The 15,776-nt window shown below is 27.8% G+C and overlaps 1 protein-coding gene across 1 annotated transcript in view; it reads left to right on the plus strand.

Moving 5' to 3' along the window:
* LOC111634967 (endothelin-converting enzyme 2-like) overlaps positions 1-14,352 on the plus strand; it is a 32,651-nt gene extending 18,299 nt beyond the window's left edge. Inside the window, exons 12-21 of the mRNA XM_023379818.1 lie at positions 2,512-2,589; positions 7,830-7,933; positions 8,012-8,079; positions 12,426-12,477; positions 12,572-12,639; positions 12,926-13,065; positions 13,129-13,194; positions 13,551-13,646; positions 14,050-14,120; positions 14,226-14,352. Coding sequence (XP_023235586.1) covers positions 2,512-2,589; positions 7,830-7,933; positions 8,012-8,079; positions 12,426-12,477; positions 12,572-12,639; positions 12,926-13,065; positions 13,129-13,194; positions 13,551-13,646; positions 14,050-14,120; positions 14,226-14,328 — 846 coding nt within the window. The 3' untranslated portion in view covers positions 14,329-14,352. The remainder of the gene's footprint in view (positions 1-2,511; positions 2,590-7,829; positions 7,934-8,011; positions 8,080-12,425; positions 12,478-12,571; positions 12,640-12,925; positions 13,066-13,128; positions 13,195-13,550; positions 13,647-14,049; positions 14,121-14,225) is intronic.
* The last annotated feature ends 1,424 nt before the right edge of the window (positions 14,353-15,776 follow it).

Raw genomic sequence — 15,776 nt, forward strand, 5'->3', positions numbered from 1 at the left:
GTTTGTCTTCTTCAATCATTGTTTCATTTACTGTAATTAAAGCATTCTCGTTTAATTTTTTTAAATATCGTTATTCGAAGTTTACAACTTTCGCACGCATAAACATCTTTAAAGCTAAGTATGCTTACAGTATGGCATGCGTGCTCAAAAAGGTTCGCCACCCCTGACCTAGACTAAATGCAACCAAAATGTTCATATTAAACTAGTGACAAACCCATCAACAAGAAGGGAATCATAATACAAATAATTATATTGTTTCTTATATTTTTTTCGAAAAATCTTCAAATCTCTAAAGGGACCAATTATTAATTTAAAATTTCAAATGATTGATGTTTATTTTCCTAAAAACGACAGGGAACATAATTCCGATGCGTTTAGTGCAAATTTACTACCAGATAAAAAGAATAATAGGCCTATATGAACAAACCACTTGATAAAAATTAATTTTAGTAAATTTATGTGAAATGGATCAGATTCATCAAAGTCACTTATTTTAAAGAAACTATAACAGAAAAAAATATCTGTATTGTAAAATAATATTATAATACTTATTAAAAATTCATAATTCGCAAATACCTAAGTTTATTGAGAGTAACGATATTGATATTTCTAAGTACAGTACATTGGCAAATGAACATGGTTCATATTCAATTTCTGTATGGGGTAAAACGAAACTCTTGCTTTTCTATTATTATAATCGAACTAATTAAATACAAACACATCAAAGAAAACTCAATACACTAAGTACTGTAGTTTAAAGCAGAACAATTCAAGAACATTTTCTTTTATACGATGGGTATGGAAAAAGTCTTCGGACTCACAAAACAGAAAGAGACAAAAATGAAAACAAGAACCTTGTTCCTTACGAGCACTATGTAACTAAGCGGTCTTAACTTCTGCTCTCTCTGGACTAGGCCTTAAGAATTTCACTTTGGGTTTATTACTTTGGAAATTTCTTGGGAACATTTAGCTTTTTGAAGAGCCAAGATTATCGGTCCTGTCTAGTTCGTACTGACTACCTGGCCAGCTCCCATGGTGGGTTAGGTCTTGCCCATAATGAATATAATTTGAGACCAGCCAAATATAATTCAGCTGTACTAAAACTGGATAGATTTGGCTGAATTAATATTAGACTAATTTTTCGTGAATAAAAAAAACTGTTCGAATGCATTTACATATAAATTAACAAGTTAAAATGAAAATAACACGATTAGGGATGGTCATTGTTATTATTATCGTATTCGTACAGCTTCTGCGAATTTTCATGAATTCTAATGGATCCATTTCATTTTATCTAAAATGATGCAAATTATGCAACGCGGCAGAAAAACATTTTTTAATTGTTGAATATCTTGTTATTAGGCGGATCATAGCTTAATATCGTCAGAAATCCCTCTACATTTGTTTAATAACAGATATGCACTTTTATTTGTAATAATAAGCGAAACACTTCGGTTTATTGCTTGTGCTGATGGTAACTTTCAAAGTATTCACATGTGGTCGTCGCTCGCCAAGTACTTTTTTTTTTTTTTTTTTTTAATTTTAACTTCTGAAATCTTGAACGGAGTCAAAAATAAACTTTTAAAAATGTTTAAGAAAATTTAAATTAAGAGAAATTATATATTTTTTTTCTGGGAATTTCCGGATCAGGAATCCTAATATTAATTATATAAAACTTGACTTCATAATGGCTTATAGATCGGATGTATTTTGTGTTTGTTAAAATCTGGTGACCGATTGGTTTAATAAGTGTAAGTTCAATGTTAACCCCCTTTTTATTTATGGTTTAATATATCTAACAATATTTATTATTAATAGTGTAACCGTCTACCAGAATTTGGAAAATGTAGGAGAAACTAAGACATTTACTGGTGGAGTGAATATGTTATACCACATATCATAGTATTCTGATTTATACTAGATAATTTAGTTTAGTGTACGTGTTACATTGAGAAATTGTAAATGCAGTGTACTGCATACGTGGGATATCCCGGTGTATTGACAGGTTATTGGCTTTGTAATTGTTACGTTTTTACCATGTGTTTGTAAGCTGATGAGGGGTGCTTGGACCCGAAATGCATACTTACCTAAATTTGATATGTGATTATCACATATCAAATTTAGACCACCTTTATTAAAGACCACCTTTTTTATAAAAGTTCTGGTCCTTCTTTCAGTCGGCCTTGGTGTGATAAGCCCTGCAGATAATGTTATACCCTATTTGTTGGGTTATCTAATTCTGTTTAATATATAAAACTTGCATTGAGAAACTTGCAAATAGTAGAATGTCTAAGCAAAACTTGCCTAGAGATTCTACTATTTATTTGACGAATCAAAGATAAATAGTTTATTAAACTAAATGTAAAAATCCTAGCCGAATTTCACTTAATTGTTTAGTTTCATTTTAAAAATAAACATAAAATATTTATTATTACCAATTTTAAATATTTTTATTTCCGTTTTATAGCACTGCATAATGTTTTACATGAAATTTCTACATGTTTATTTTAGGTAAGAAACATAAAATTTCGTATTGGATATGCTAATTCTTCGTTTGTTATACCGAAGTTAATAGAAATATTTTCTAAAGTAAGTTAAAAATGTATTGTTTCTAAACTAATATTAGTAAATTTAAATGAATAAATAAATATATTATCTATATTATAATTGGGCTGCAATTTGAAAAAAAAATTGTAGACCAATATAAATCTTGCATAAAAATTTTTAAAATAACAATTAAAAACTTAAATGTTTTAAAATCAATTCACTACTTTCACACGCCATTTCAATTCTGTGATAGATGAATGTATNTAAATTTTCGTAAATAATTACTTTTTTCTTAGCTATGTGATAGATGAATGTATAAATAGAGTAAATTAAGATTGATTCAGGAAATAGAAATATCATTCAATTTCTCAGAATTAAAGATAACTAAATAATTATTCAATGTGAATTGGTTTTGATTCAATTTGAGAAGACGGAGCTTTTTATAATACTAAGTATTCGTTAAAACGGTAGATATATTATATGTAGAATCTTAAAAAAGTAAAAAATAAGAATTAATCTATCAAAATCTATTAATCTATCACTAAAGATACTGTTTTATTAATAGTACAAATAATTATTTTCCGATCGGAAAATAAAGAAAGTCTAGTAAGCAATAAATGAGTAATATTACATTCAAGACAGTTATTGTTAAGCCACACAAACAACTGTTTACAGAAAGGTATAATTTCCAGATATTGTTATTTATAACTTTATACAGTTATCCCTATGTAGTCATTTCGTTTTATAGCAAGGATTTAATTATAGTATTAGTAATGTTAATTTGTGCTCCACACAAAGGATTTCTATTTAATACAAACATGGTTAATTAATTTAGATATTACGTTTGAAATTCATAATTCTATAAGTCATATCGTTTAGTACTAGTTAGGAAATTGTACGCATTATAAGGAAGGAAGTGACTACTTAATCCAGGTAAAAATACTTTGAGGACCGTACAGTTTTTGAGCCACTTTTGACTCCCTCTCTCCCTCCCTGTTGTGTACAATGATTTTATTTTGGCAAACCCTTTACTTACGTATACATAGACCAACTTAATATTGAAAAAATGACAAAAAAGTTCTTCAAATTGATAATTTATTCACATGACTAGTAAGTAATCACATAAGAACAAGTTCGTATGCCACTAATATCACTAAAAAGTCCAGGTAGACAATGTCTCCCCTCCTTCTCTCCCAAATAATGATGCAACTCCCTTCTCCCTTAAACTATGCACGTAATTAATGGACGACTTCTAAATTATCAGTACAGTAGAACCTCGGAAACTCGGCCTAATGTGGACCGAAGGTTGGCCGAGTTTGTGAAAATGCCGGGTTATCGGGAATGGGGTTAAAAAAAATAAGTGCGAGTGTTTCCTCAGAAAATACTGTACTGTACTTGTATGTATTGTTTACTTGAGAATATAACAGAGAATAAACTGCCCGAATACCCTTAAACAAAGGAAAAGTACGTCCTTTCATGAAGGCATAGAGCCTTTACTACATGAAAATGAAAATTAACGAATACACTGTGTACAGTAATTTACCTGATAAGACAGACCTCAGAAAAATACTTTATGAGAGCTTTTATACTTTTATAAAGCTGTCTATAATGAAAATTAATTAACTAAGGATTTTTTTGCTCTGCCAGGATGTGCCCGAGTTATCCGGAGTGCCGGGTTATCGAGAGCCGAGTTTTCGAGCTTCTACTGTACTATCGATATGCCGAGATCGGCTGTTTTGTTTGCCAAGCACATAATGCTTGTTAAACGTATAGTCCAGTAAACTAAGATTTCATTATAAATATGTACTTGAATTCGATTTATATAACTTTTTTAGTATATTTAGTAATTTAAGAGCTGGAATTACTTAAATTAATCTTTATTTTGATCCTACGTTTATTTATTAAGCTATATTTTCATGCAATGAGCAGCATTATAGGTCTATTAATGCAGAATTTCTATGCAATGAGCTTGTTTTTATAATCCATTATATAAATCTTAAACACTGATCATTTCTAAACAAATAAATTACTATCTTGTTACATTTCAAATTAAAGTCATCAGCAACTTTAATACTATATACTTAATACTCAAAATTATAAAATAAAACTACAACAATGATTCAGAACAGTCAACAATAAATAGATGTAGTTTAAACAATCCACAGTTTGGAATGTTAAACTTCATTCGTGACTTAACTACATTTAAAAAGGTTAAATTAATTCTTGACAAACTGAATTTCTTAATGATAAACGGCACCAATTTACCAAATAAATTAAATATTTTTCTAACCGTTCGTAAATATAATAATTATGTTGATAATCTAAAAGTGATGGAATGTGTCGCGACAATATAATTAAATTAATGCTCTAAATTAATTTTAAGATATGGTTAATTTCATTTCTGTGAAATGTCTAATAAACATTATGTCAAATATTTGTATTTTATAACAATGTTATTAAGGAAACGATGGATAAAATATAAATTTTCTGAGATTTACGAAAGTAATTGAATTTCGTAAAGTTATAAATAGCCTACTGTACACAGAAAATGCTATATTAGTTCCAAATACTAAGTAAATTTTAAGACTGCAAAATTTATTCGAGAAGTAGAGAAAAACAAATAAAAGCTTCTTTATTTTCGTTTATTCTGGTAATTTTCAATCGTTTATGCAAAGATTTTTCATGCTCATAGCTTGTCCATTAAATTTTCGTAAATAATTACTTTTTTCTTAGCTAATATTTTTACATTCTTTTTATCAATGGTACAATTATGTCTTTTACAACGAATAAACAACGGAGATTATTCGCACTTTAATCTGATGGCCGATTCGTGCTCTTTAACTCTAATACCTGAAGATCTACCAGCTTCACCAATATAGTACACTTTATTATTTCAACTACAATTATTAACTATACCGGACATAAATAATTCATGTATGGAAAAATTGAATATGTCTGGTATGTATCCCTGCGTATGGTTTTAATAATTGTAAATTTATTTCATTGTACTGTACAAAGGCCAGTGATAATTTTTTTCCTTAATAATTTGTAATTTACCTTATTCATTCGTAATTCTGTACTTTTTAGAAGAATTTTAGCCTGAAGAGGGATGTGCAGAGTCCGAAAAGTTTATAAAAAAGTTTATTTTATGGTCTTGGTATTTAGTAAAAAAGAGAGATAACATAAAATTACACGTTATTAGCCAACATAGTGTGTTTTAAATGAAAAAGACATAAAACGATTTTTTCTTAGAAAATTTTGTACGTCATTAACTTTCAGAATTCACTAAATATTTATTTTCCATAAAAATTAAATTGTGGATATTTTTCTACATATAAGTTATCTACTTTACAAAGAAGGTTTTGCATCATTATCAGCTATATAACCATATTGCCATTGGAAATAAAGATCAAAATTTTGAAAAACAAAATAATAAAAACAAATAAATGCTTCCAGTGTTCGTTTATTCATATTTAATTTGATCTTTCTACACAACTTTTATCAGAGTTTTTTCCTCTTTTTCTACAGCATTCTTAGATTTAAATCATATCAAACATATTCAACTTTTGTATTGAGAACTTTTTCTTTATAATTCGAAAATATTTTTTGTGATCTTTCAATGATATGATATAATTAAATAGATAAAAACTTTTATTAGGATTTAAAATTTTTAAAAATGTTTTAAATTTCAATTTAAAAATTATAAATATTGTAGATTAATTTATATATTGAACTTTCATACAGAATAAGAATCGTTTGCCAAATATAATCGTTTAAAATCTCCTCAAATATTTATAAAATGCCATTAATAATAAAACGCATATCTAAAATAGAGATTTCTAAAATGCTATGTGATTCACGAGGGGTGATAATTTATTTCTTGGGCAGGAGCGAAAACTTACCTTATAAAAGCCACGAGATTCAATCAAGAGTATTTTCAGAAATGACCGGAAGATTCCGAAGATGACATTTAAGTTAAATATTTGTTCCTGATCACGAATTAAATGATTGCCCCTTGTGTAAGACAACATCTATTATATCTTTATATTTTAAATATAATTAAAACGGCAAAGAAAATTTCGATTTTAAACTTTTTATTTCATATCAAACGCATTTAACTTTAGAATTAAATTTACTATCAAATAAAAACAGATAGAAGACTTACGAACGTAGCTTTTTTATTCATTGAGTGAAAAAGTTTCGAATAGTTTTGGTTATTAAATTATTTGATTGATTATTACGCTATATTCTTAACTCGTGCATTATATGTAAAATCTGATAATTCTTAAAAAATAATTTGATGATTTTAATAAACGAATGCGCAATAGGCCTATATATAATTTTTAATTTAAGCATTTATTTTTGTAGAATTCATTTATCAGACTTTTACTTCTTTCCAGAAGTATATTAAATACAAATAAAATTCTAGCTTAAGCGTTTTATTTTGACATTTGAATGATTTCATTTATAATGCATTTATATTTTTTCTTATAAAATTGACCTTACGTATCGATTAATCTTTATTGCCACAGTTGAACTTACTTACTTACAGAAAATATTTATATAACAGTTACAGTAACTTATATGCTAAAAATTTTGATTATTAGCTTATAATATCGAACTATCTCAGCATCAAAAATAATACATCTAATTTTATTAAATGTATTCGTAAAAAATAATACATCTAATTTTATTAAATTTATTCAACTATAAGACTATTCTGTAAATCTGAAGAATTTCTTCAGATTTACAGAATAGTCTTATAGTTGAATAAACATTAAATATATAGGTCTATATATAACACACTGCTAACTTAGAACAGATGCTCTTTCCCATATTCATGAACAAAAACGGAAATTATATATATGAATATAAAAAGTGCAACTACTGTATTTATTTTAAAATATAAAAAATAAGCAATAGATAATTATTTACTGTACAATTGCGATCTTATCGCATGTAGTTCTTTCTAGTCAGACTGTCAGTTCCTCACTCTTTTACTCCTAAATTCTATTAATACAATTCAATTAATACAGAATACGTTACTATTTTATAAAAATGTCAATTTATATATTGATTTAACAATAAAATTTTCACATCTTTGAAATTATATAGATCTTTTCAATTAAAAAACTGAAAACTTTACGCTTATTATTGACACGTTATCAATCTGTAGGACTTTTAATAAAATAAACAAAAGAATTAAATCGTATAAATATTAATAATTTATATCAGATATAATCATGTTATTCTTTTTTAAATTTAATTTTACTTATTTGTAGATCAACGTAACAGATAATTATGTACAGAATATTTTAGAAGCGGATAAATACATTTATATAGATACTTTTTTTGAAGAAACTTTATCTCAACTTTGGTCTCATTTGTGAGTAGTCTTTATTTAATTCAACTAGCAAATATTTAAAAAAATAGACAAAAGTGATGGTAATTGATTTTTACACAGAGGGCGATTTCAAGTATTTAAAGTAAATGCATATTATTCTGAACAACAAAGTTTTAAGGGAAAATTAAGTAAGTATTTGTTAAATTATACCTAATAAACTCCAAATTTTTATATTATATTATCAGATATTATTAATTAACTTAGGGTGATATTCATTATTATTATTGTTTGTATGTCGTATTTTTTAAAATTAAGTATAGTATTTTTTATTTAATAATTTTAACAAATCGTTATTACTATAAAAACTTGAATAAGATGTGATTACAGCTACATTTATCTGACAATAAGAGAATAAAATCCACGTTTATATGAAATAAATTTACTTTTATACAAATTTATTTGTCACAGGTATATTAAAAAACAATTATCGATTTGTTCGATTGGGTGGACAGATAAAATACTTTCTGTATTCATTGCTAATAATAAACATTGCGTTTTATAAAAATCATTACGTATCTTTCCTTTATATCTAGATACAATACTAAGCAATTCAATATAATTTGAATAATTTGGTTTAGACAAAAATTTACATTTTAAACTGTTGTATGAATTAAGAGTTAAATGTATTAATTATCATAATATTTAATAAAATTGACTTATTAGTTGTCATAATAGAGATAGTCTGTGATGGTTTTACACGAGTATAGTTTGTTCTAAAATTATTTATTGACTTGCAAACTTTAAATAATTTACACTATTACATAAATCGATGTATAATTTAATAAAATAATAAATAACAATGTTTCCAAGAGAAGTCCGCTGATAGATAAAACGTGGACTTTTCCACGAATGTCACAGGTTCAATCAAATATAATTTTTTAACAGTTGCAGCTATGTAGGCCTATAATCTTTTAATTATGTAATTACATTTACAAATTATGAACATTTCTTCAAGCCTGAGAGAACCGTCCTGTCCTAGGAGAAACAAGAAGGAAGTAGAAGTCTACAGTGGGTAGTTTAACTCAGGATGTTGACCATCTGAGGGTGCCACCAACCTGACTACACGGCTAGAACATTCTTTTGACTACACGGCTAGAACACTGGTTGCCATTTTCAATGATATGTTACTATTTTTCGAGAATAAAAACAGTTTCCTTTAACTCAAGTTTCAACAATCTCTCACGGTTCTTCTTAACTCCTAACGAATTCGATACCGTTATGTAGGAATACAGTAACAGAAACCTTTGTCCTCACTCTTCTGCTCCAGAATCTTGGATGAACTGATTTATGTCAATTTCCACTCTCTTTCTTCTGTCTTCTTCCTGTCTCTTTTCCGGAACCATTGTTTAAATTGGGTGTTTTAGTTACAATCAGAGTTAAAAACACGCAGTTTATCAGTTTAAACCCATCAAGTCATAACAGTTTATCGACCAATACGCTTCTATTTGTCAATAAAATAGCGTTGTTCTCATATCATAGAGTTTCCAATTCCAATAAACATCTCTAAGACGTTTTTTGTTTTAAAATAAGTTAAGCAGCAGCGTAAGTTTCTTCATGCAATAACTTTAAACTTTTTCATTAGTCTTTTTTTTAAAATGATTTTTGTTAATCTTAGCTTAGTTGGGCCCGAAAATATTTCACAGGAGGATCTCAAAACTAGTTATGCCACTGGAGATTTATTGAAACAAACGCAATATCAAAACTGATTAATAGTGTTGGATCCTAATATTAATTATTAAATAGTACAACACGTAAAATCAACAGTGTTTTTTTAAATCTTTTCACACTTGCGGACCGACAAATATAGGAATAATATTTCGAGGACCTGCAAAAAGCTAAAGATAAATTTTCTTAGACTTAAACTTCTTAGACGCGGGTGACACGCGCGACTGTCGTAACTGACCATAACACGACACTGGTTACAGTGCATTGCAATGGTGTTGCTACCCTTCGCACGTCATCACTCGCTTACGAGTCACGCGCGGTCGTAATAAAATAAGAATTTTTGCTACATGTCACCAACAAGCGATCTGACGCAATACTGCAACGCCTATTAAGTGTAACATCAGGGATGTAAGGTGTGGGTAATTTATCACGAGACTGACACTAATTTAATAAATGTCATGCACAAATGTAATTGGAATGTAATTTGAAAAAAATTCCCACTGTCTGTCTATCCTTAATCTCGAGAACGGAGTTAGATAGATGAAAGCCGTGACCAGATATGGAAACGATAGAAACACGAGACCCTGATAAACTATATAGAAACTTTCTATTCAAATAGGAAGTCACGTTATTTCAATTTAAACATTTTCCTTTGAAAGATATTAGCTAGATGACAGGCTCGACTCTATTCTTAAGGGAAAGCATGATGTACAGGGGCAAGCCACTATTCATTTGAAGTGGAGAGCATACATTTTAAATTAAATAAATTAAAAATATGATTAAAAATTTCAGTCTGGTATTGTGACGATGTCGCAATAAATAATTGTTCGTTATTTTATAAATTTTTTAATTATTATTATTATATAGTAATTAGAGTATTATCTAATCATTTTAATAAAATTACGATTTATAATAAACTTTATTTAAAACAATTGCAAGTTACTTTGTTATTACAAAATTTCCTGCCAGTCTACGAAATTTTTCGCGGACCCAACGTTGAAAAACACTGTTATAAGGAAACACGACAGAGATACACGAGACAAATGCTAAATTGAAGGGCACTTCAATTTAATTTTTTTTACACATAGTGTTTGTTGTAGGTGTGGCCGGAAAAACTGTTGCGAAGTCTCAGTTGCAAGTCTCAGTCAAGATAGCAACTGTGTAGAGGAAGAAACAGGGTATTCTTTGGTTTGCTAAATTTGAATCTAATCCTTACGTGGCCTGAATATCGGGTGTTTCCACGTTCTCTGTTTAGTTAAACAACTATCGGACAGCCTAAACATATTCTGTTCAAATAGGTCTATCGGATAGAACACGTTTAAGAATCTGATTTTAATCAGGAATAACATTTATACTAAATATAAGTAGCTGCTTTATATAATATAATAGAACAGTATTAGTATAACAGAACATGACATATCAGCTATACAGGTTGTTTCATTTTATTTAGTCAATCAAAATATCTCGAACATTACGCATTGTAAGAAAAAATAGATGTTCTAGACCAGAGTTTCCCAACCGGGGTTACACGAAAAAATTAATAATGGCGGATGTAATTACTGTAAGAATATTCGGATTCTGCGTCGAGACCTTTGGCGATGTCACAGCACTCGATGCTTAGTTTTAAATAAACAAATAATTATATATTTTTAATCATATTTATCTATGCTCTTCCTCTAACGCTTTTCGATTAAAAAAAAACAAAACAAACTTCTTTTACATGTAATTATTCAGCGCTGTATAATTAATTGACCAAGGCGCCACTGTTTGGCGAACACGCGAAATAAAACTTAGGAAAATGGGCTGCCAAAAAAGGTTGGGAACCGCTGTTTTAGACCGAAAATGTTCTGCATTTAGGGGACACAAGATAATAACACTAACGATGTCATCACAGATGGCGCTACAGTCGCTTTCTTAAATGGCACACAAGATTGTTTTTATTGCATATTATGGTTTTGCAATAAAAATGAACACGTTTTTATCTAAAATATTTTTTGAAAATTCACTTATGAGCGTTTGACGCGGAACGCTTGCACCATACACAGCCACTACACGGTGCACGAGTGAATCTCTAGGCATCTGTTATGTTCATTGAAATAAACGAAGAAAATGTTTAAAAAAAAAAAACATTAAGAAACTATTATTATTTGATAGAACCAAGATCAATGTCTTGTCTTTATCAGAATCTTGATGGTTTTAATACGCTGTGGCATTAAAGTTCATTATTTGAAGAAAAATAATTTTTATAATGATTACAAGTTAGAAATATATTTATTTCCCATATATAATGAAAATATTTAAATATATGTAACCGTGGTTATCGAAATGCTGCTTTTCTTGAACCTTGCTGTGACTTCCTCATACTTCTATCATTTTATTTTATTTTATTTATAAACTTGTTAAATATAACTGACACGTATGTAAGATGTTTATAAGTTTTTTGACTATTATGTAGTGTGTTATACAAACGGATTGTAAGCGTATCTCATAACTTGATCAGGCAATGAAAGTTAAGGTTACGTTCGTAAAGTCAAAGAAGATAAACGAATGTTAATGTAACCTGCCATAAAGTACTGTACAAGTAAAGCAACATTGATAATTACTATGCAATATAGTTGACTATGGTATATTTATTATACTTGTATATAATGTAAAATACCGTTGTAACAAAGGATGCGGCTTTAGTGTAAAAACTGAAATTTGCTTTAAAATGTTTTTAGTGAATGTATAAAGAATAAAAGTTCAATGTATGATAATCACCATTTCTATTATTACTATGAATAAATTATTTATTCTTTCGCCTATTTAGTCATACCACTAGGAATAATGCAACCTCCGTATTATGCACATGGAGCTCCAAAGTAAGTATATAAATTGTAACAACAAAAGTAAAAAAGTTTTATTAAAAAAGTACGATATATATTACGTATATAATCTGGAAATCTTTGTTGACAGGTATCTAAATTATGCAGGAATTGGCAACATAATTGCCCATGAAATTTCTCATGGATTTGATAGTTTGGGTTTGTAATATAAGTTTGAAGTATTTTATACAATATTTTTATTTTATATTACCGTGACGGCACTCTGGTATTAACAGGAATTAAAACATATAATAGAATCTCGAATACCTATTATGATTCATTTTTTCGATTAACACCTTTAGGGAACATACTTAAATAATATATACATGAGTCTTTTGTCACAATGTTAAAACTTTGATATTTAAATAAAATACATATAAATTGAAACAAGAGTCGTAAACGACATAATTAATTTGATTCTTAATTGATGATTAATATATTTCAGATAGGTTACAAAAGAAAGCGAGTGTGGAAGAAAATAAACAGGAAATTGAATGGTCGGAACAGTTTTTGCAGGAATTCGAAAAGCGAACAAAATGTTTTATTAATCAATATTCTCAGTTCATTCTAGAAGGAAACATAACCGTAAGTAATTAATTAAACTATAAAACAATTTAAATTGTTAATATATACTTTATATATTTTCAGTTAAACGGTAACAAAACTATAAAAGATGACTTATCAGACAATAGTGCCGTCGTTCAATCTTTTCGAGTAAGTGTTTGATATATTTTTTCTTTTAAATTGAGATCCTGAAAACTTAAGCTTCCTTAATTATCGTAGAATTAATGGTAAACTGTAAATAAAGTGTCATAAACAGGTTTGAAACTTTTAATGGCAGCCACTGAAAACAAAATACAGATGAAATAAAACTAGAACACTAATGGGAAAACCTCACTAGGAAATTATTATAGTCTATATATATTTTCACTTAACGACAATAGTTTTGACAAATTTACTTAAAAGAGTATCATTAAAATCTCATTTTATCAGTTTTACAATATTATTCTGACGTTTATATTAGTTTAAAAACGGATTTTACTTTTACTAATTGACAATTAATATTGTAGGCTTACGAAAAATATCTCCAACAATACGGCGAAGAACCCAAGCTTCCAGGACTTAATTTTACAAATAAGCAAATGTTTTTCATCGGATTTGCTCAGGTATTTTACAGTACCTTGATTCATTTTATAATAATTGATCCATTTATCTTACTGTCCTGTGGTAGTACGAAAGAGTATGTGTATATAAAGACATAGAACCAGGTTATATCTTATTATATGTTCTGTTGCCTTTAAGTTGAAGATTTAGCGACTCAGCTTAAATTCTGTTTTATTTACCAATAAACAATAAATGGATAACTCAACTTTATTTATTGGTTAACAAAATAGTATTGTAAAAAATGGCCTTAATCCTTAACTTGAATATAACACAACATATGATTGTTTTATTATCAAATTATACCAAATGAAACTTTTTAACGTTTTAAATCATTTTCTTACAGACCATTTCAATAAAAACTTTTCATTGTGATTAGCTAATATACCCATTTTTTATATTACACAGAAAAACTGTGAGAAGCTGGAATTTGCAAGAATATTTTATGAAAAAGATTATCATAGTCCGAGTAGATACAGGTAAAATATTATACATGTATTTATTTCTATATTATAAAAATTGTAATTTACAGATTAGAAATACTTATATATATGTATATATAAATATATGATTATATTTTTCAGGACTTTAATTCCTTTAATGAATTTCCCAGAATTTTCGAAAGTTTTTGATTGTCCTAAGAACAGTAATATGAATCCCGAGAAAAAATGCATTATGTGGGGATAGATTATTGTAATATATACTTAAAGGAATGTAATTAAAATATTTATTTTTACAATTAATAATGTTTAAATTCATTAGTTAAAATGAAGATAAAACAAAATATATTGATGATTGTCAATTACTTATTTTTAAATTTATTGGAATTATTTCATTTTATTTTCTTTGAAGTTTTATAAATATCTATTTGAAGTTTTCTCTTCTGAAAATAAATTTATTGATTATTTTATATAACTCCAATTTGTATAGAATAAAGTATTGAATAAAGTAGTTTTGATAAGATGCACGATTTTTATTGCTTATAAAAACTTTTTAAATGTTTTAAATCTGATTAATTAAAATGCTTTAGTATTTTAAGTATTATTATTTGTTGAGAGAATCACAATTTGCTATTAAGTGACTCGATTTAATGTGGAAATGGTAGTGAAAACAAAGTTTAGCATTTAAAAAAGTATATTCACATTTTTTAAATATTATATGGAGAGACAACTATATAAATTCATATGACATTTTTCAAATCGTTATTATCGGTGTATCAGTTTAATATTTAACACGGAACACGCAAAACACTTTAAAATTTGTCGCATAGTTCAATTATTATTTAAAAGATGGCGACACTTTATTATACTAAAGGCATCGTTGATTATTATTTTATTTCGTTGACTTAACTCTGGGTTTCTTATTTATCGGTTCTTTGCTTGTCCCGGGATTTCGAGAAAAAATTGATCTGTTTTCCAGGATATAATTAATTATTTTTAAACTATAAAATAAATCTCGAAATCGAATGATATAATTATTTTTCATTTTTTAAGTAATTTAATAAGTCCTGCAACTTCCAAAATAACAATATTAATGTTGTGTAAAATATGTATTAAAAATTATCTTTGAGTTACGTAGAAATTTTCACAAATAGAAACAGTTTATTAAAGTTTGTTGGAAACTGCTTACAACAAAAATGCCTTAAATTGAGTTGAAAATTTAAAGAAATAAAAAAGAACTTAGATCAAACTTCTAAGTTAGATTTTTAAATTAGTTTTAAATAAAACCTATTATAAAAATTTACAATAATAATATTAAGATTTTAAAAAGCAAAGATGGTCAATACTCCGATTACTAAATTTGATTTTTATTTTAGTCCTGCTCCCTTTTCGATTTAATTGATGTGGGTAGAATCGTCTTTAATTCATTTAAGAGAAGACGAATGTTATGTGTTTTTTCACTCATAGACTGGAAAATTTCTAGTTTGTTTTCGAGACGCGTTGCAGTACTTCTTTTGCCGTCTAGTATTCTTGATTTGTCTGTCTCGGCTTTTTAATAGAGGCATCGAGCTTATAGCCCGATAATTCGGCAGTTCGTTTGGCTTCAATAATCAGGTTTATAAAGAAAAACTTCATACTTCGTAGTCGTTTATATCCTTGCCCAATTTACACTACTTGGCTTAATGCAGTTATTGA

Source organism: Centruroides sculpturatus, unplaced genomic scaffold, assembly GCF_000671375.1.
Source record: "Centruroides sculpturatus isolate CEXI.00-Female unplaced genomic scaffold, Cexi_2.0 scaffold883, whole genome shotgun sequence".
In the NCBI taxonomy this organism is placed as follows: Eukaryota; Metazoa; Arthropoda; class Arachnida; order Scorpiones; family Buthidae; genus Centruroides; species Centruroides sculpturatus.